General features: G+C 41.7%; 3 protein-coding genes across 3 annotated transcripts in view; 1 reads left to right on the forward strand and 2 right to left on the reverse strand.

The window, feature by feature from the left end:
* The window catches only part of hdac6 (histone deacetylase 6), an 11,946-nt gene extending 7,278 nt beyond the window's left edge, over nucleotides 1-4,668 (reverse strand). Inside the window, exons 1-11 of the mRNA XM_074681667.1 lie at nucleotides 4,536-4,668; nucleotides 3,797-3,961; nucleotides 3,257-3,388; nucleotides 3,007-3,092; nucleotides 2,692-2,776; nucleotides 1,299-1,339; nucleotides 982-1,078; nucleotides 763-860; nucleotides 462-566; nucleotides 216-284; nucleotides 1-116 (exon numbers count right to left, since the gene is read on the reverse strand). The exon at nucleotides 1-116 is cut by the window's left edge and continues 11 nt beyond it. Coding sequence (XP_074537768.1) covers nucleotides 1-116; nucleotides 216-284; nucleotides 462-566; nucleotides 763-860; nucleotides 982-1,078; nucleotides 1,299-1,339; nucleotides 2,692-2,776; nucleotides 3,007-3,092; nucleotides 3,257-3,388; nucleotides 3,797-3,868 — 901 coding nt within the window. The 5' untranslated portion in view covers nucleotides 3,869-3,961; nucleotides 4,536-4,668. The remainder of the gene's footprint in view (nucleotides 117-215; nucleotides 285-461; nucleotides 567-762; nucleotides 861-981; nucleotides 1,079-1,298; nucleotides 1,340-2,691; nucleotides 2,777-3,006; nucleotides 3,093-3,256; nucleotides 3,389-3,796; nucleotides 3,962-4,535) is intronic.
* A 1,019-nt stretch (nucleotides 4,669-5,687) lies between these two features.
* Nucleotides 5,688-13,386, reverse strand: cxxc1a (CXXC finger protein 1a). Its single transcript, XM_074680500.1, has 14 exons — nucleotides 13,220-13,386; nucleotides 11,338-11,507; nucleotides 11,127-11,227; nucleotides 10,067-10,209; nucleotides 9,783-9,938; nucleotides 9,492-9,677; nucleotides 9,298-9,399; nucleotides 9,008-9,225; nucleotides 8,704-8,911; nucleotides 8,518-8,628; nucleotides 7,302-7,351; nucleotides 7,107-7,203; nucleotides 6,777-6,929; nucleotides 5,688-6,604 (listed from the first exon to the last, which is right to left on the reverse strand). Exons 1-14 carry the CDS (start codon nucleotides 13,220-13,222, stop codon nucleotides 6,458-6,460), a joined length of 1,845 nt encoding a protein of 614 aa, XP_074536601.1. The 5' UTR covers nucleotides 13,223-13,386; the 3' UTR covers nucleotides 5,688-6,457.
* Nucleotides 13,387-14,926: 1,540 nt separating this feature from the next.
* Nucleotides 14,927-19,993, forward strand: LOC141798699 (uncharacterized). The gene is made up of 5 exons (XM_074680501.1): nucleotides 14,927-15,037; nucleotides 16,142-16,263; nucleotides 16,377-16,502; nucleotides 16,582-16,803; nucleotides 19,670-19,993. The coding sequence occupies exons 2-5, from the start codon at nucleotides 16,143-16,145 to the stop codon at nucleotides 19,942-19,944; spliced, it is 744 nt and encodes a 247-aa protein (XP_074536602.1). The 5' UTR covers nucleotides 14,927-15,037; nucleotide 16,142; the 3' UTR covers nucleotides 19,945-19,993.
* The last annotated feature ends 7 nt before the right edge of the window (nucleotides 19,994-20,000 follow it).

Consider the following 20,000-nt stretch of genomic DNA (forward strand, 5'->3'; position numbering starts at 1 on the left):
GCAGGTTGATGTTTCGTCCTTCAGCTCGGCCGCCGCCAACGCTCTGACTGTCAGACTCGGGGAGGTGTGGCCAAAAAGCCCCGCCCTCGAACCTGTGGACACTGAAGTACAGCACACTGACACACACACACACACACAGAGTCAGAGTTTTACATGAAAGAAGCTGATCATTTGTGTGTGTTATGATGAAATGAGGTGGAGGAGGAGGAGGTTACCTGGGGTCGTCCTGGAACAGGTACTGGATTCCTTGACCATGATGAACATCCCAGTCCACTATCAGAACCCTACACACACACACACAATCATGATTATAGACTTTAATAATACACAAACAAACACACCTGACCCTGAGGGGGCGGAGCCTCAGCCCTGAGTCACACACTTTGATCAGACGCAGAAAAAACCTCAGAGTGTACAATAACATCACTCACACACACAGATACTCTCTCACACACTGTCACCTGCTGACTGAGTGTTGTGTCCGAGCGTATCGAGCGGCGATTCCCACGCTGTTAAAGATACAGAAACCATTCGCCAGCTCGGACTGAGCGTGATGACCAGGAGGTCTGAAAAAGAGGAGGAGGAGGAGGAGGAGGAGGAGAGTTCAGGTTCAGGTGATGTTTGTTTTTTTAATCTCTAGACAGAAAATCAAATCTGAAAACGTTAAAATCTTTTCTGAACGTGAGCCTGAAGCAGACACACTCCTTTGTCCCACAGCCTCAGATGACCCTGAACGCACCATCAGGTGGCGTTTGCTGTTACCTGATGATGGCGAATCCGTTCCTGAGGTCAGAGGTCATCACCTGATCCACCAGCTGGAGGACTGAGCCCACCGCTGACACACACACCTGGAAGGTCTCCTGTAGCACACACACACACACGCACAAGTATTATACACACAAACATGTCAGAGTGTGTTAAATTTATGTGTGTTTGTGTGTGTGTGTGTGTGTGTGTGTGTGTGTGTGTGTGTGCTCTTACAGGATGGAGGTACACTGAGTCGTATTTGTCCGACAGAGTGTGGAGTTGTTCCTCCGTCATGGTCTGAGTGGACCTCATCAGATCCACGTACTGTTTCCTGAGACCAGCAGAGACCAGCAGAGACCAGCAGAGACCAGCAGAGACCAGCAGAGACCAGCAGAGACCAGCAGAGACAATGTTACCATCAGAGGAGGTCAGTGAGGTAAGAACAGCTGATTGGTCATGTGACCTCAGTCTGATCAGTGATTGATTGTTTACCTCTGAGGTGTCTCAGGGTGTGTGTGTTTAATGTGTAGCTGTTCAGTGTGTGGACTCACGTGTGAGCGAGCAGCAGCTCCTCCTCTGACGCCTCTCTGGGCTGAAACACACACAAAACACACACACACACACAAACACACAGTCAGAACTTCATACAGCACTACCTGCAGGACATGAAATCAACATCCTGTGTGATGTGTGTGTCAATCATTCTGACTTTAGATCATCCTGACTGTATCAATCTGTGTGTGTGTGTGTGTGTGTGTGTGTGTGTGTGTGTGTGTGTGTGTGTGTGTGTGTGTTTAGAAGGGCTCAGTGTTTCAGTTACATATTGACCTGTGAACATTCTTCATCTTGTTTTCACTGTTTAACACAAACCTTCAGCTGACATGAAGCACAGGAGATCAGAAACACACACACACACACACACACCCAGGGGCGTATTTAGTTGTTTGGGGGCCTAAGGCAAACCCAGTCAATGGGGCCCTCCATGTCCTTGTAACTCCTCTTCCTCAGAGCTAGACTGGCCTTCCCTGGGTCCACTGTCTCTTTCCCAGAATCAAGGCATGAGACAGTGCTAATCTTGTTCATGGTAACTTAACACAACTAAATGCATTTCCTCAAGTTCTGTACTTTAGTTTGATTTAGAAAAAAGTGAATCCATAATTTAGTTCACTTTGTCCTGGATTTGAAATCTTTTATGGTCCATTGACAGCTTATTTGTCCCACAGTGGGGAATTTACAGAGTAACAGTAACAAACAAGAAAGTATGAAGTGAAAAACATTACAACAGGTAAATATTGAAAAAAATAATTTAGTAAAGAAAAAATATGTAAATATCAAGCACAACATAAAACTGGAAAAATCTACTGAAAGAGGTGATATTTACAGTTACCATACTTTTTGGTATTATTATTTTAACGTTAATGTATTTTTATTTGACCCCCTGTCCAGTGAGTTATGTATCCAAAAAAGAGATTTTGTGCAATAATGTTTATCACCAACTCAAAAAGTTTGATTTAGAGAAAATGATCCTGTTTCCTGGGCTAGATAAAGTCCTTAAAATCCTAAAAGTCTTATGTGTTTATCTCAGATCTCAGAGCAACATTGGTTTTATTCCTGACTTGGTTGAAAATAAGAAAAAAATGGGAAAAAAGTGTTTTTACCACTTTCTTCCTGAATCAAATGTTCAGATGTGTTGTAACATGGAATAGCCCATTGAATAAGAAGGGAGGGGGAGTACCCAAAACCATCATTAAAGATTAAGCCTTTTGATGTATTTTGAAGCATGTGAAGTAAGATTTGGAAAAAAGAAATGCTTTCAATTGAAGAGAACTTCATAAATCAGTTTTTAAGAGATGCTTTGGGGGCCCCTGGGAATCTTGGGGCCCAAGGCAACTGCCTGTGTTTGCCTAACTGTAGCTATGCCCCTGCACACACACACATACAGACCTGAACAGTGATGCAGTGAGACAGCAGCTCCTGTTTGTTCAGCTCCTCCATGATGGACGTCACTCTGTCTGGACTCTCAGGGTGACTAAAAAACAAACAACAACAACAAATAATGACGTAAACAACAACAAGCTCAGGTGTTTTTCACCTACGATGGTCATGGTTTGAAGAGTCAACATGCACACACATCTACCACAGGTTAGATTAGCTTCTTTCAAAATAGAATACGGTTTATAAAAAAATAGTCTCAGGGGTCTCAGACATCAGACACTGAGAGGAAGAGGAGGAAGAGGAGGAAGAGGAGGGTCAGCTCACCTGGGCTCCCACAGGTTCTTATGACGAGTGAAGATCTCTGAATATACAACACCTGTTCCACTGGCTGCTGAGCGACAGGACAGATCCTACACACACACACACACACACACACACACACACACACACACACACACACACACACACACACACACACACACACACACACACACACATCAGTCAGCTCTTTAACCTGTACAAAGATGGGTTTATTAATCAGAGGCGTCACTCCATCTGAGTTTCCGAGTCTCACCAGCGTCTGCAGCTTCTCGTTCAGCTCCTCTTCTTCCTCCTCTCTGGTCCTCGCCATCCTGCCTCTCCTCTTCGCCTCCTGCAGGCTGCTCCCTCCTTTCTTCTTCTTCTCCTTTTCTGCAGAGTTGTTGCACTGAAGACACACACAGTGACAAACACAGAGCTGAAACAAACAGAGGAACCAGAGCGACTGAAGGAGAGAGGGCTGTAACAGAGTCTGAGGTCAAACTCCACCTCAGGTAGATGATTGATCGCTGCAGGAAGAATCATTACACACCTCCTCAGATCATCAATAACACACACACACACACACACACACACAAGTAAACACTCCTCCTTTGACACATTCACAGCCCTCCATGGGTTCAGGAACAAACTCATGCAGCAGCTCAGAGAGATTTTCACCTCTCACTAAAGTCTGCTCTGATTGGTCGACTTCAGACCCTGTGATGTGTGTTTCATGTGAGGTTCCTGAAGGTATTTCTGATGTTCAGACTCACACACACACCTGATCTCACTCTGACAGCAGCAAGAAACCAACCTGAGGAGACAGACGAGGAGACCTCCTGACTGACTTCAGTCCAGGTCCTGGAGGATCTGATCCAGGCTGCATTGTGCGCCTCCTTCAGAGCAGATACTAGAGTAAACCTCACTGATGGAGACGGTTCCTGTTTTTGTTGTTGTTCAGCGTGTAGAGTCCATCAGTCTGAAACATAAAGATCAAATAAAAATCCAGAGCAGTCCGACAAGGAGATGTGGTCTCAAAGATCCAGACTGAAAAAACTCCTGCTGCATCCTTGTGCTGGTCCTCTACCTGAGGAAATACCTGTCTACATCTATAAACAAACACACTTGAAGGTATCTGATTCTGATAACTAATATTATGATTACTAATAATAAAATAACTAATAAATAACATCATTTCCTGACTCAGACTCTCTAATTTCTCTCCTGTTATTTTAAATGAAGCTCTTTTCATTCTAACTGACCACAACTGATCACATTAAACTAATAATAGCTCATAAACACACAGATAATAAACACACAAAAACAAAAACAGATAATAAACAGGCTGTTAACAAACAGATAGTACGGGATAATGAGCCTGGATCAGCTCTGACAGTCGGTAATTAATGATTAGTAATCGATGATCAGTAATTACTGATCAGTAATGAACACTTTAGCTGATTTTAACCAACAACACAAACAGAAAGGGAACAAAGCAGAGACAGAAACCGCTCAAACGGAACCAGAACCCCACAAACACACACTGAACATACCGGACTATCACCTCGGACCGGGACCAGGACCAGGACTGGAACCAGGACCAGAACAAGGACCCGGACCAACTGAATACCTCTGTTAGCTTGCCTGTTAGCCTTTCTGTTAGCGCCAACTGCTTTCTACGCGCCGTCGCAGCTGACGTGATCACGGCGGCGTAACGTGATGACGTACTACTTGAGAGAAAACAAAACGGAAGTCAAAAAAATGAAAACGGGAGGGAAAATAAGTCATAAACACCACAGAAAATATAATTGTTGAAGAGATAACATTAATTTACAACTTTTTTATATTTTAAAATTAAAAAAAATATGTATATATATATTAAAAATAAAAAAAAATCAGGTAAAATGAAGCAAAGCTCTTCAATAAGGAGGGTTAAAAAATAAAAATAAAAACGGGGGTAAATGTAGTCAGCACTACAAAAAATAAAATAAAAAAATAAAAAGAAATGATAAAAAATAAGCAAATAAATTTTAATGGAATTTGATATAAAACGGAAGCAAATGTATATATATATATATATATATATATATATATATATATATATATATATATATATATATATATATATATATATATATATATATATATAATTATCAAACAAATATAACTACTTAACTCTTCTAATGTAATAACAAATTAGTAAAATACATTAAATAAAAAAAATGTATATATTACACGTTTTCTACACCATTTTTGGTATTTTGCATAAATACTGACCAACATTTTTCCATTCCTGTTTGGGATTTTTCTACCAAGCATCTGAACTCACTCCCCAAACAAAACATTTTATTTTTTTTATTATTTAAACAACTACACATACAATTATTAAATTACAATACATATTCTACTATAAATCATTATCTTGTTTTTAAAAAGTGCTACTTTGGTAAAGTTAATATTTCCAGTGGTTGTTTTCAAGACTTTCAGGATAATGTGAACTGTTAAAATCTGTATTTATGATTACTCTTCAGTCACTCCAAACAAAGCAGAATGTAAAGGTTTGATAAAATCTTCAGTTTTAATGAAACATCAGTTTGAATACAACAACATGGCTGTCAGTATAAAACAATAACATGATGAATAATACTGAATATAAAAAAATAAAGATACACAAAGTAGAGGAAGACCACAGGATCAAAAATAAGAGCTCTAAAAACAGAACTGTACAGTTTCATGTTTATAAAATCAGAATTACTCTGCAGAAGTGTTCCAGATTACAAACACAAACATTAATACTGATAAACACATAGATACAGTAACTCTAATACAATGCTATAAATGATCAAAATGAGTTCTTCAAATCCTCAGGTTCTTAAAAACTTTTTTTTTCATGAATAAAACATTTTCTCTGGCTCTGTTATGGTTTTATAAAATATGAAACATGTTTATGTTTCATGAATACTTTCTCTCACAGTGATTGGAAACAGACAGAGGGGTTATGGGTAATGTAGTGTTGAAGGATGAGATGAAACAGGTCTGAGGTTTTCTCTCTCCAGAGCTTTAGTGTGGAGTGTGAGCAGATCCTGAGAGTGGAGGGTGAACTCTGTTTACATCGCAGCGCAGTGTTTATTTAATGATTGATTAATGTTTACAGACAGAGGGGGAAATAAAACGTCTCAGCTGATGAACTCAGAGTCTGATCTCTGATGGAGTCACATTTAAGAAAAAGAAGAAGATGAGGGGCTGACCTCTAATTACTAAATTCTCCCATAAATCTTTAATTTCTGCTCTAAAGACGGACGGACAGATGATCTACAGCTACAGACTGAAACACAGACATCATGGAGACGCAGCTGCCTAATTTCCCACAATGCACTCTGTTGGTTTCAGATATTAGACATAAAAACATTTCTTAAATTTTTCTGTGAAAAACACTCTATCTGCCGCTGACCCCTCTCTTTACCTGTCCACCTGTCTACCTGTCCTTGGCAGAGCGCAGGTCGGTTGTGATTGGGTCGTGCTGGATGGTCTGATGAAGCATCAGAGCCAATAGACCGGCTCGATTCGTCATCGCCGTCCTCAGATTCCTCTCCTGCTCGAACAGCTCGTCCAGTTTATACCACTGAGGGAGACGGAGGTAAAGGATGAAGTAACGTGTCTGTTAACTCTGAGTTGTTGATAAAGATCTGTTGCTCTGTTTGTCAGCGGCGTCTGATGTTAATAAAGTTATTGGATGTGTTGTTTTGTAATGGTGTTTGAAGTGTTGTTAATAAAGTTATTTCAAAGCGTGTTACCACTCGGACTCGTTCGAGGTCGACCTCAGCGCGGCGAAGCTTCTCCCAACAGTAATGTTTGTTACACTTCCTCTTTGAGACGCGACAGAACTCTCCGGTTGGCTCGAACACGTCTTTGACCAGAGGACAGCCGCACACCTCATCTGCTGGTACCTGACCACAGACAGACAGACAGACAGGTGGGAGAGAAAGACAGAGGATAAGACAGGAAGCAGAGGAAGGAAGGACGACAGGTAGAGGAAGTAACCTTTTCTTTATGAGCGTGTTTAAAGTGGACACAGACTATAACGAGGTGTAACGAGGTCATGACCTCCAGGTGAGGAAACCAACCTTTGGGTCTCTGGAGTGTTCAGGACACAGGACCTGGAGCCGCTTACAGTACGTCTTACTCTGAGGGTTGTAGACGTCACAGAAGAGCCGGGTCGCCCTGAGACACACACACACACACGCACACACAGGTGTTAGGCATTGAACACACACACAGGTATCACAGTGAGAGCTTTGCAGACAGACAGGTGATCTTACCCCTCGATACGAGTTGGATACATGGAGCCGAACGACGTCTGACTCTCATACTGTCAGAGAAAGGAGAGGGGGGACAACAGGTCGTTAGTGTGTTGTGTTAGATCAGGGGTCTGAAACCGTTACTTCCAAAGAGCCCATTTAGCCTCAGCTCACCTGTAATTTAACGTTGTTCAGGAGCCACAAAATCTACCCAATCTTTATCACACTAAAGTCAAAAAAGTGTGTGAAATTCTATACAAAGTTATTATATCTAGTTAAAAATGATCTAAACAAGAAGGTTTTTTTTTATTTAAAAAAGTGAACATGTGATTTGATGTTTTTTTAGTTTTTGGTTAATTTAAAAAAAAAATCAAAAGTCCCTGATTTTGCAAAAATTTTAAAACATTGCAAAATGTCAAAAAAAGATATTAAAAAATTGCGAAAATATCTTTTTTTTTTAATTTTGTTATTTTGGTAAAAAATATAAAAAAATGAAATTTAATTAATTTACAAAATTTTCATTTTTCATTTCAACAATTTAAAAAAAAAATCAAATTCCAAAAATTTGCAAAAACTTCAAACAGTTGTTAAATGTCAAAAAAGACATTTAAAAATTATGAAAATTGAAAAAGAATTAAAATGTCATAATTTTGGTAAAAATATTTAAAAAAATAAATTTTACGAATTTGCAAAATTTCAATCTTTTTTATTTCAACAATTCGCAAAAAAAAACCTGAAATAAGCAAAAAACACTCAAAATTTTGAAATTTCAAATATTTGCCTAAACTTAAAAAAAAAAAGTCAAAATCTTATACATTTTCTAAAAATGGCAATTGGATCTGGACTCATGTTTATTGTTTGTTCAGCAGAAATCATTCAGAAACCTGCGCTCCAAGCTAACCTAAAGATAATCGAAGGAGTTTAGTGAAAGAGAAGAGAGATATCAGTCAGCGCATCAAAGGAGAACAAACAGACATGTGGAGCTCCTCAGGGGGGCGTCCTCGAGCCCCTTCTGTCCTGATCCAAAATACAAAACTGTCTGACAAACAGCAGAGCGTACATTAGTTAACTCTGAGCTCAGACTGAACCTGAACAGTCTGAAAAACTGGTCTGGACTTTCAGGTGCAGAGCTGGAGTTCCTCACGGCTCCTGTTTTGACCCCCATAAACACCATCCAACCGGAAACCATCAAGAGGACTGGGACCAGAGTAACTCAACGACTGCTTCAAACACTCACCTTGGCGTAGCATCTCTCCATGTGTCGCAGCGCCACCTTGGGGTTGACAGGATGACTGCAGGAAACACAGAAGATCTGGAGGTCTGTGTCGTCCCCGTCGCCCTCGGTCACCTCGAGAAAAAGAGACGGACACAGAGATCAGCTGGTTGCCACAGAAACAGACTGAGCCGTCTCTCTGTCTCCTACCTCCTCGTCCTGTTGGACCTGCTGCAGTTTGGCGTTGGCGATGATTCCCTCCAGCTCGTGGAAACGCTTCTCCATCATCGTGAGGCGGAGTCTGGCCGCCTGCTGCTCCTTCCTGATTCGCTCCAGCTGTCTCCGCCCCATTTCTTCAGCGATGCACGGACTCTGCTGCCACTGCTGGATCCTCTGAGGGAGGATCTCGTAGATCCGACTGGCAGACGAGCAGAGAGACAGACGGAAAGTGATGCAGAAAGGGTCGACTCATGTGCTCCAGGCGTGACTCTGTTCTCATAGTGATGGGACTCACTTGGCGGCGAGCTTCATGCCGCAGTCCTCAGAGCAGTACTTGGAGCTGGCCCTCGCCGGGTGGACACATCCTGGTCCGAGACACTGCCTCAGAGCCCCGCCCACCTCCTTATTCCCGCCCTCCCCTCCACGCTCGCTGTGCCGCACGCGCTCTCTGTGCCGCTGCTTGGCTTTGTGGCGACGAGGCTTCACTTCCTCTTTAGGAACAGAGACGTTTTTCTGCAGAGGAACACAGGTAAGCTGGTGACATCATCAGTGACATCATCAGCTGTCAGGTCAGTGACATCATACCTTCTTCTCCGGCTTCTTCTCTCGCCTCTTCACGTGTTTCACTTTGACCGCCTTCTTCCTCAGAGAGTCCGACTGAGTGTCCTCCTCCTCGCTGTGCCACACCTGTAACAGGAAGTGACGTCACACCTCAGGACGTGATCTCACAAAGCAAACCGGGTCTGTTCTGGCAGCTGATTGGACGCGGTGATACTGACCAGGTCCCTGAAGCCGGCAGCTTTGTACTGCTCAAACAGCTCCAGCTCGCTCTCACTGAACACTCCCTCTTCATCCTCATCCTCCTCATCCTCCTCCTCTGTGTTAGGCCCCACCCCTTTCCTGGAGAGGACACGCCCCCTGCTGCTGCTGCGAGCGATCTCCTCGTCTTTGACTCGAAGCATCTTCTGCTCACACATCAGAGATTGTGCGTTAACCATGAGCATTAAAATACAGACACGTGTAGAAATAACCTCTGTGACCTTTGACCTCTGACATTGTTTCAGACTCACCCGCGCTCTGACCTCACACTGCCTCAAGCGACACTTCTGTCGGATTTTGTTCGGCCCTCCGAACTTTTTCATGTCCTTACAGAAGTCACACTGAGCGCAGTCCTCCGTCCTCAGGCAGGCGTCACACTCGCCACACATCCTCGCAGAACGCTTGATCTGACACAGAACATCAGCTCAGAGACAACGACCCATAATCCTTTGTTGACCAACGTCAAACATTTACTCATCTCACAAAGACTCAGCGCTCAGAGCTGGCCCCGCCCCTTTCACTGTGGTCTTCTTACCTGTGAGCCCCGCCTCCTGTCATTCTTAGGTTGTGGGGTGGAGCTCCCGTCTCCATCCAGTCTGTCCTCTGGCTCCGCCTCTTTCTCCTCTTTGTCCTTCGACTTCTTTGGACGGAACTTCACCGCCAGAGACGGATCAGAGTCTGCAGAGGATACACCACACGGCTAACACAGAGCTAACACTCAACTAAAACATAAATAACAAAGAGCTAATATACAGCTATCATGAAGCTAACATAGAGCTAACACTTAACTAACATAAAGCTAACACAAAAGTAAAAAAAGAGCTAATATACAGCGACCATGAAGCTAACATAAAGCTAACACTTTACTAACATAAAGCTAACACAAAACTTACACTGTGCTAATATACAGCTAACATAGAGCTAACTAAGAGCTAACAAAAAACTAAAACAACTTAGATACAGCTAACTTAGAGTTTAAATAAAGCTAACATAAAGTTTTCACTTTGCTAACATAAGGCTATTCCATTGCTAACTTATAGCTCAAATAAAGCTAACCTTGAGCTAACACTTAGCAAACACAGGGCTTTTAAAAAGCTAACACAAAGCATTATAAAGCTAACAATAGGTTAACATAGAGCTAACATAGAGCTGGTGTGAAATTAGCATAAAGCTAACACACTCTAAATTAAAGCTTATATAAAACTAACATAAAACTGACACCCAGCAAACAAAGCGCTAACATTCAGCTAACACTAACATAGGGGTAACTCTCAGCAAACATTAAGTAATCACTCAGCTAACATAGAGCTAACATGAAGCTGTAACAGAGCAAGTATAGAGCTAACATACATCTAAAATTAAGGTAACATAAATCTAACAAAAAGCTGACTCTTAGCTAACAGATTAAACCCAGCTAACATAGTGTAAACAAAAAGCTAATTCTCACCTAACATAGAGCTAATCTGTTTATGTTGGGGACTACTTTCAGAGGCGGATGGACAATGTGGTAGATATGACATTGACCTCTCGGTGAGTCTGATCAGGACTTAAAGTCTCAAATGTTCAGAGCCCTGATGGAGTCTGAGTCTACTGACCTCTGCAGGACGGACAGTACCACACTCTGATGGATTTAGCTGCTCGCTCAGAAACTCCAACACAGTCCCCATGAAACCACTCAGTGCAGCTGTCGCACCCTCTGAGAGACAGACAGACAGACAGACAGACAGACAGGTTAGTATTCACAGCTCTCTGTCTGTGTGTGGATATAGTCTTTGTTGATCTGAAACATCCAGGTCCTGGTCTCACATCATGAAACAGTTGATATCTGGTCTCCTGCAGACACAGTAAACCGGACCACTGGGGGGCTCCATGGTCTTCTCTCCTCCTTCTGCTTCCTCTTCATCTTCTCCTGGTCCTGGTCCTCCTCCTTTCTGCTCCTCCTGTGGACCGCTCTCTGCTCCTGTAGCTTCATCAGACTGAGACACAGACCAACGGTCAGTCTCCTGTTTCTCTATGGCAAGCCCTTTAAACATTTAACAGCTACATTTGACTCTCCAGGATTAACATCATAGATATCAACAACATAATTGTGACTAGTCAAAAATACAGTTGGAGATATCTATAATTCAGTTTTGACTAGTCACAATGACAGTTAGAGATATCTGTAACTCAGTTTCCACTGGTCCAAACTGAGTTACAGATATCTGCAATGACTCCCTGAAAGCTGCCCTTCACCTCGTCACCATCCTAAATGTCACTTGCAGATATCTCTAATTCAGTTTGGACTAGCCAGAATTACAGTTAAAGATATCTGAAATGTGATTTTGACTGTCAGAAATGTGTTCATGACGCTGGACATGCGAGGCTTCCCATTGGATACTGACCCAAATAAACTGGAGGAGAGACGAGAAAAAATCATTTTAACAGTTTTCTTAGCAGAAGAAATGGCGATTGCCGTCATCGACAAGATATTTAGAAAATGCCATTAAATAGAACAAATTTATAATCAGGGACTTTGTGGAGAACAAGAGCTACGTTCACTGCAGCTAGCCCCTCCTCCTATACCTGTCATAACTTTTGTCATCATTACAGATATCTGCAGCATCAATTCACCTAGTCCAAACTCTGTTTCAAGATATCTGTAATTACATTTTGACTCGTCAAAATAAAAGTTTAAGATATCTCGAATTTGTGATATCTCTAACCATAATTGATTTAAAGATATCTGTAACTTGGTTATAGATATCTGCAACTAAGTTATGGCTATCCATAAATCTAGTTGCAGATATCTACAATTTCATTCTGACTAGGCGTGATTCCAGTTCAAGATATCTATAACGGTACTTTGACTCGTCAAAATGTGATTAAAGATATCTATAAATGCTGTTATAGATATCTTTAATGGAAGGGGGTTGAAGATATCTTGATTTTGAATTGTGACTAGCCAGAATGAAATTGTAGATATCTGCAACTAGATTTATGGATAGTCATAATTTAGTTGCAGATATCCACATCTCATATTGTGTCTATCCATAACTGAATTTAAGATATCTGTAATGAGAAACCCCACACACATGAATGGGGAAAGGGGCGTGATTTGTCCTAGGAGGAATGAAGTTGTGGATATCTGAAATTACAATTGTGGATAGGAATAATATTACATATCCAGACTAGCTATTAAATGTTAAAAGGGCTTGACATAGTTTCTCTGACCTGTTGGATCTTTAAAAAACTGAATCCATCAGTCCAGGACCTGGACTCCAACCTGTGGATGATTTCTCTCAGAAACAGAGAAAGTCTCTGAAACTGATCCAGAGTCTGCTCATCAGACCAAAGATTAATAATATCAATAAAAACAATACTTTAAATAATAATAATAAAAGAAAATACTAAAATAAACAGTCCTCTCCTGCTTAGCATCTTGATTAGACCCAGCCCACTGACCAAACCAGAACCAGATGATCCTGCAGACCCTCTCAGACTCTGCTAGTCTCACAGAAACTGAAACAAAACACATTTTTATGTTTTTGGTTCAGACTAATTTCTCACAGACTGAATCTGATCAGCTGTTTGAGATGCTGCAGGTTTGATCCAGCTGTTCCGTTAGTCCCCCCTCCATCACTCCCTGTCTGCCTGTCTGTCTGTCTGTCTGCCTGTCTGTCTCTCTGCCTGTCTGAGGAGCACTCACCATGATGATGATGACTCCCTCTCGGCAGCAGGAGCAGAAAAAGAAGAAGTCTTCAGGTTAAATCGCTCTCTCTGTTCCCCTCATCGTGTTTTTCTGATTTGCACACATCTCTTTGTTCCTCCTCCTCCTCCTGCTGCTGCTGCTCCTCTTCTTCTCCCTCTGGGAGCAGAGGCTGCAACAGCGACGCCTGCTGGACGGAGACTGAAACACAACAAAACCGTCTCTCAACTCGTCTCATTTCCCCCAAAGATGACTGAACTCTTACTTCAAAGAGTAAAACGTAATCATTAAAAAAAAATATGAAATTGTTAAAATAATCAATATGAAATATTTTATCATAATAATTCGATATTAAAGAATAATAAAACATATTTCATAATAACATTGCCTTATTTCACAATTAAATAACCATATTATGTATTTGTCTCTTATTTCATCAAAATGGTATTTATTTCAAAATGTTGTTTTTATTTATTTAATTATAAATCTTTTGGGGCTCTATACCATCTGGATGAAAACAGTGAGTATAAAATGATATATTACAAACGGCTGCAGACAGATCCCCAGACATCACTAGGAATAGATAGAAAAGACAACAAAAACTGCAATATTTATCAAAATATGAAATATGATGATCTTAAAATAAAGATGAAGTGTAGAGGTTTGTTATTAAATCAGTGCCACAAACTTTAAAATATATTTACTATTTATTTTATATTATTATTATATTTTATTTTCAGTGAAATATTAAATATATTCAGTTATTGTATGATATTTATATATATAATGATCAAATAGTCTGAAAAGTGAGGTTAACGAAGTCATTTTGTCTAGTATATTTATTTATTTATTTATTTATTTATTTATTTATTTATTTCGAACATTCCACAATATACAAACTCTCATTGAGGATAATAAAAACAAGGTACTTTCTGTTTCATAGCATAACAAAACAAAACAAAGTGAAAGTTAAAAAAAAAAGAACATAACAACAATCATAGAACACTGAAGGTTACGTAATATAAAGGCATCCATACATAAAGTGAGAAATCAAGCAAAGTTAGAGACAAAATAAGGTTCAGTATAAAAGAAAATAAAAAAAATAATGACAAAAAATACTCTGAAACTCTAATTTAAATAAATACATATGAGGTGGGGGACAAAAGTTTTAATTAAATTCAAAAGCACAACGTTTGGAGAATAAATAAAAATAAATGTTTGCCCATCTGTAAAGTGCAAAATTAAATACTTATTGTAAAATTGTAAATGCAAACATTCATTTACCCATTCATTTTAATTAAAAAAATATATTAACAATTAAGGTTAAAATAAAAGATTGTGTGCTAGGTCGTAACAGATCCTTGTGGCGTTATGGTATTTACCCATCTGTAAACAGCTGTGTGTTCCTCAGGCGTCCGGCAGGTGGCAGCACTGACTCACTGAATCACATCAAACAGAAGCGAAGCAGCAACACGTTTGTTTTTAACTTAAAGAAGAGGTTTAAAGATCTATTTGGGCGTAAATCTATGGAAAAAGTTTTTGTAGGAAGAGAAATAAATCATGTGAGTTACTTTAAGACCACAGCAGTTCAATAAATTAAGACTTTATCCGAGTGTGAGTCCGCTGATAGAGGAGGCGGTACCACGCATGCGCGCGCTTCCAACTCCAAACGGCAGAGAAAAGTTCAGACAGAAAGAGACTGAGGAGAGATAAGAGAGGAGAGGGAAAGAAAGAAAGAAAGAAAGAAAGAAAGAAAGAAAGAAAGAAAGAAAGAAAGAAAGAAAGAAAGAAAGAAAGAAAGAAAGAAAGAGTCAGCAGGTAAGAAACTTCTTCTTTTATTTATGTGTATGTTAACAGGTTGTATTTATACACTTCATCTATGGTGTAAAAATATTTATGTGTTGTTTTTCTTGTTTTAGCTCGAGCAAGTTTCATTTCAATTTTTTTTTTCACTTTTTGTACAATTTTATTTGAGGAACTGACATGAGTCATCATCCTGATCCTTATTTCATCCAGTTTCACAGAAAACTCTCAGTCAGGAGTTTAACTCTGCTTGTGAGCTGGTTTGTTGGTTGTTTGTTTTTCTCAGTGATTTTAAAATAACCAGCTCACAGAAACATTTTATCAGGTGCAGACACTAATCCCAGTCGAAAGGGAAACCCTGTGTTTGTCACTGCTGCTGCTTGCTTTAATGTAACGTCTTTAATGCATGAATTGCTTTGTGTCTGTTCTAATTTTGTGACAGAAGTATGTTGTGTGTCTCTTCCTTTTGTTTTAGGCCTTTTATAACAATACATGCTGTGTTTTTTCTTTTGTATTAATTGTGTTTTAAAACTTAATGATCACAATTTAGACTGCCTTTACAACTAGCTGGAAATTAGCCGTACAGGCTAAAGCTACCTCTTTTACAGCAAAGTGAATTAACCCTAAAATGTTTTTTTTTTATCCTAGGAGATGCACATATCTGGCAGGCTGAGGGGGGCGGAGCATAAAGTATTTTAACTTTTTAGTTTAGGAAAAACTTAAGGAGAAGATGGGTCAATTACCAAAAATAAAAATAATCAAATAATCAAAATTATATTGATACATTTCTATCAAATTTCAAAATGGCAAGTCTTTATTTTTTTCATGTAAATTATATTTTGGCAGGGCTTGTTTTTTTTAAATAAAACATTGTTCCTTAAGGATGAATTTATGTAGACTACTGTTTTTTAGAGATAATGAATAACATCTACACAGATTTAAAAATAAGGTGTTGAATATATGTATCCTGTGAAATAAATTGTCCGAATAGGGGTATAAAATGGGAAAATTTGATCACAGATGTGTTTTTTGAGGACAAATCAGGACCTGGACCCTGTAAAGTCTTCCTGTCCTGGTCTTGATGGCAGAAAGTGTTCAGAATCTGTTTCTCTCCGTCAGGATGGATCTGACCCCAGACTGCATTGTCTCTGACATCACTGAGGGTGGAGCCAGTAAGAGCCAATCAGAATGCATTTCTACCCAGCCGACAGCCAATAGGAAGCCCCCATGTCTCAGCACAGGTGAGACAAACCATGGGGTTATGAGGTGATGAGATCATGATGAACATGTTTACATGTTTAGAGTTTTATTTCCTGTTTTAGTTCAGTTTGTGTTTATGTTTAAATCCCAGCAGAAGAAGCCCCGCCCCCTCTCTCTGATAGGTCAGATGGTGAGAGCACTGATGACTCTTTGATTGACAGCCCCTCCACCAATGACGTGTCTCACCTCCTGCCCTCCCCACCTCAACGGAAACAGAAAGGTAAAAGATAACCTAAGGACACCTGAACGCCATGATGTCACCTCTGATGTCATCACCTCTTTACCTCTCCGCCTCCCAGGTGTGGATGCCTCTTCATCGTCACCTCCTCCCGTCTGCACCCCTCCAGCCTCCTCCCTCTCCTCCCCTCGATCGTCCACCTGTAACAGACACAACTGTAGCCTTCATCACCCTCATCATCATCATCACCAGCACAGCACCAATCAGAAGAGACTCTCCTCTGACAAAAGCCACGCCTCCATCAAGACAGACGCCGCCCACATCAAAGAGGTGGCTGGAGACGGTGAGACCATGTGACACTGTGAGCGCTACAGACAGACAGACAGGCAGGCAGGCAGACGGATGCACTGACTGTCTGTCTCTCTATTGACTGTGTTTGTCTCTCTCTGTTGGCGTGTGTGTGTGTGTGTGTGTGTGTGTGTGTGTGTGTGTTTGTCTTGCTCTATGTCTATCATCAGTCTGGTTCTGTCCAGGGTTTCTACCTGTAAAAGGAGAAGTTGTTTCTCTGAATGTTTTTTTTGCTAAATGCTGCAGAGGTCTGAACTCAGGATGGGTAAAGAGGGGATCAGACTCCTTCTCTTGTCCTGATGTTGGATTTTGCTGATAACATTTTGTGAATTTGAAATTAACCGGTTACCTGCTTATTAACCTGTTAATGCTTTAGAAAAGTGTCCTGAGATAACCATTGTTTTTGATTGGTGCGACATGAATAAATATTGAGCAACAGACAGACAGATATAGAGATGGATAGAGACACAGAAATAAAAGCAGCCAAAAGAGCAGACAGATAGACGGACAGGCAGACAGACAGACAATAGGGCAGACAGCTAGACAGACAGACAGACAGAAAAGAGATAGAAAGACAGATGGGCAGACAGACAGACAAAGGGACAATGGGGCAGCCTGATAGATAGACAGACAGATGGAGGGAGGGACAGACAGACAGACAGACAGACAGACAGACAGACAGAAATAAAAGACAGACAGACAGACGGATTGACAGACAGACAGACAAAAATAAAATACAGACAGAGAGACAGACAGATAGGCAGACAATAGGGCAGACAGACGGCTTGACGGAGGGACAGGCAGACAGACAGATAGAAAGAAAAATAAGACAGACTGAGAGAGAGAGACAGATAGACAAACAGACAGACAGAAAGAAAAGACAGAGAGACAGACAAACAGACAGACAGGCAGACAATAGGGCAGCCTGACAGATAAACAGACAGATTGACGGAGGGACAGACAGACAGAAATAAAAAACAGACAGAGAGACAAACTGATTGACAGACAGACAGACAGACAGACGGATTGACAGACAGACAGACGGACAGACAGACAGAGGGATTGACAGACAGACAGACAGAGGAATTGAGAGACAGACAGAGAGACAGACAGACAGACGGACAGACAGACAGACAGACAGACAGAGAGATGGACAGACAGACAGACAGAGGGATTGACAGACAGAAAGAGGAATTGAGAGACAGACAGACAGACAGACAGACAGACAGAGGAATTGAGAGACAGACAGACAGACAGACAGACAGAGGAATTGAGAGACAGACAGACAGACAGATGGACAGACAGAGAGACGGACAGACAGACGGATTGACAGACAGACAGACGGACAGACAGACAGAGGAATTGAGAGACAGACAGACAGACAGACAGACAGGCAGACAATAGGGCAGCCTGACAGATAAACAGACAGATTGACGGAGGGACAGACAGACAGAAATAAAAAACAGACAGAGAGACAAACTGATTGACAGACAGACAGACAGACAGACGGATTGACAGACAGACAGACGGACAGACAGACAGAGGGATTGACAGACAGACAGACAGAGGAATTGAGAGACAGACAGAGAGACAGACAGACAGACGGACAGACAGACAGACAGAGGGATTGACAGACAGACAGACAGACAGAGAGATGGACAGACAGACAGACAGAGGGATTGAGAGACAGACAGACAGACAGACAGACAGACAGAGGAATTGAGAGACAGACAGACAGACAGACAGACAGACAGACAGACAGACAGACAGAGGAATTGAGAGACAGACAGACAGACAGACGGACAGACAGAGAGACGGACAGACAGACAGAGGAATTGAGAGACAGACAGACAGACAGACAGACAGACAGACAGACAGACAGACAGACAGAGGAATTGAGAGACAGACAGACAGACAGACGGACAGACAGAGAGACGGACAGACAGACAGAGGAATTGAGAGACAGACAGACAGACAGACGGACAGACAGAGAGACGGACAGACAGACAGAGGAATTGAGAGACAGACAGACAGACAGACAGACAGACGGACAGACAGACAGACAGACGGACAGACAGACAGAGGAATTGAGAGACAGACAGACAGACAGACAGACAGACGGACAGACAGACAGACAGAGGGATTGACAGACAGACAGACAGACAGAGAGATGGACAGACAGACAGACAGAGGGACTGACAGACAGAAAGAGGAATTGAGAGACAGACAGACAGACAGACAGACAGACAGAGGAATTGAGAGACAGACAGACAGACAGACAGACAGACAGACAGACAGACAGACAGAGGAATTGAGAGACAGACAGACAGACAGACGGACAGACAGACAGACAGACAGACAGACAGACAGAGGAATTGAGAGACAGACAGACAGACAGACGGACAGACAGAGAGACGGACAGACAGACAGAGGGATTGACAGACAGACAGAGAGATGGACAGACAGACAGACAGACAGAGGAATTGAGAGACAGACAGACAGACAGACAGACAGAGAGATGGACAGACAGACAGACAGACAGAGGAATTGAGAGACAGACAGACAGACAGACAGATGTATCCGGGGGGGACAGTCGACGTACAGTTTTTTGGTCTGTTTGAAACATCAAACTAAATTTTATTGCCGCTCTGATTATCAGCCCTCAACCGTAACATCTGCTTATCTCTGCTGAACACACACACACACACACACACACACACACACACACACACACACACACACACACACACTAACACACTTACACACACACACTGGAGACCCCTCCTAGGATCACTAGGCCTGGTTTCTGAAACACACAGACTGTTGCGTTCACTGTCTCTTGTTTTTGTTGTTTTCCACAGACTGTTGCGTTCACTGTCTCCTGGCCTGTCTCTTCTGTGAGATGCTGTCCATGTGTTCGGCCCTGGGGGAGTGTCTCGCGTGTGGAGTGGGCGGAGCTTTGTGCTGTGATGCTGAGGCGTGCTGCTGCTGCTGCTTAGAGGCAGCAGGTGAGGCGGCGTGCACGGAGGAGGCGTGTCAGGCCGTGTTGGATTGTGGGATTCTGGAGGACTGCTGCGGTTCGTCAGACTGTTTGGAGGTCTGTTTGGAGTGCTGCTCCATCTGCTTCCCCTCTTAGAGTCAATCAGAGGAGGACTGCACGATGATGTCACAGAAACTTCACCTGACGAGCTC

This window comes from Halichoeres trimaculatus, unplaced genomic scaffold (assembly GCF_033239565.1).
Source record: "Halichoeres trimaculatus isolate MK-OKI-2021-1 unplaced genomic scaffold, fHalTri1.1 fHalTri1_scaffold_11, whole genome shotgun sequence".
NCBI lineage: Eukaryota > Metazoa > Chordata > Actinopteri > Labriformes > Labridae > Halichoeres > Halichoeres trimaculatus.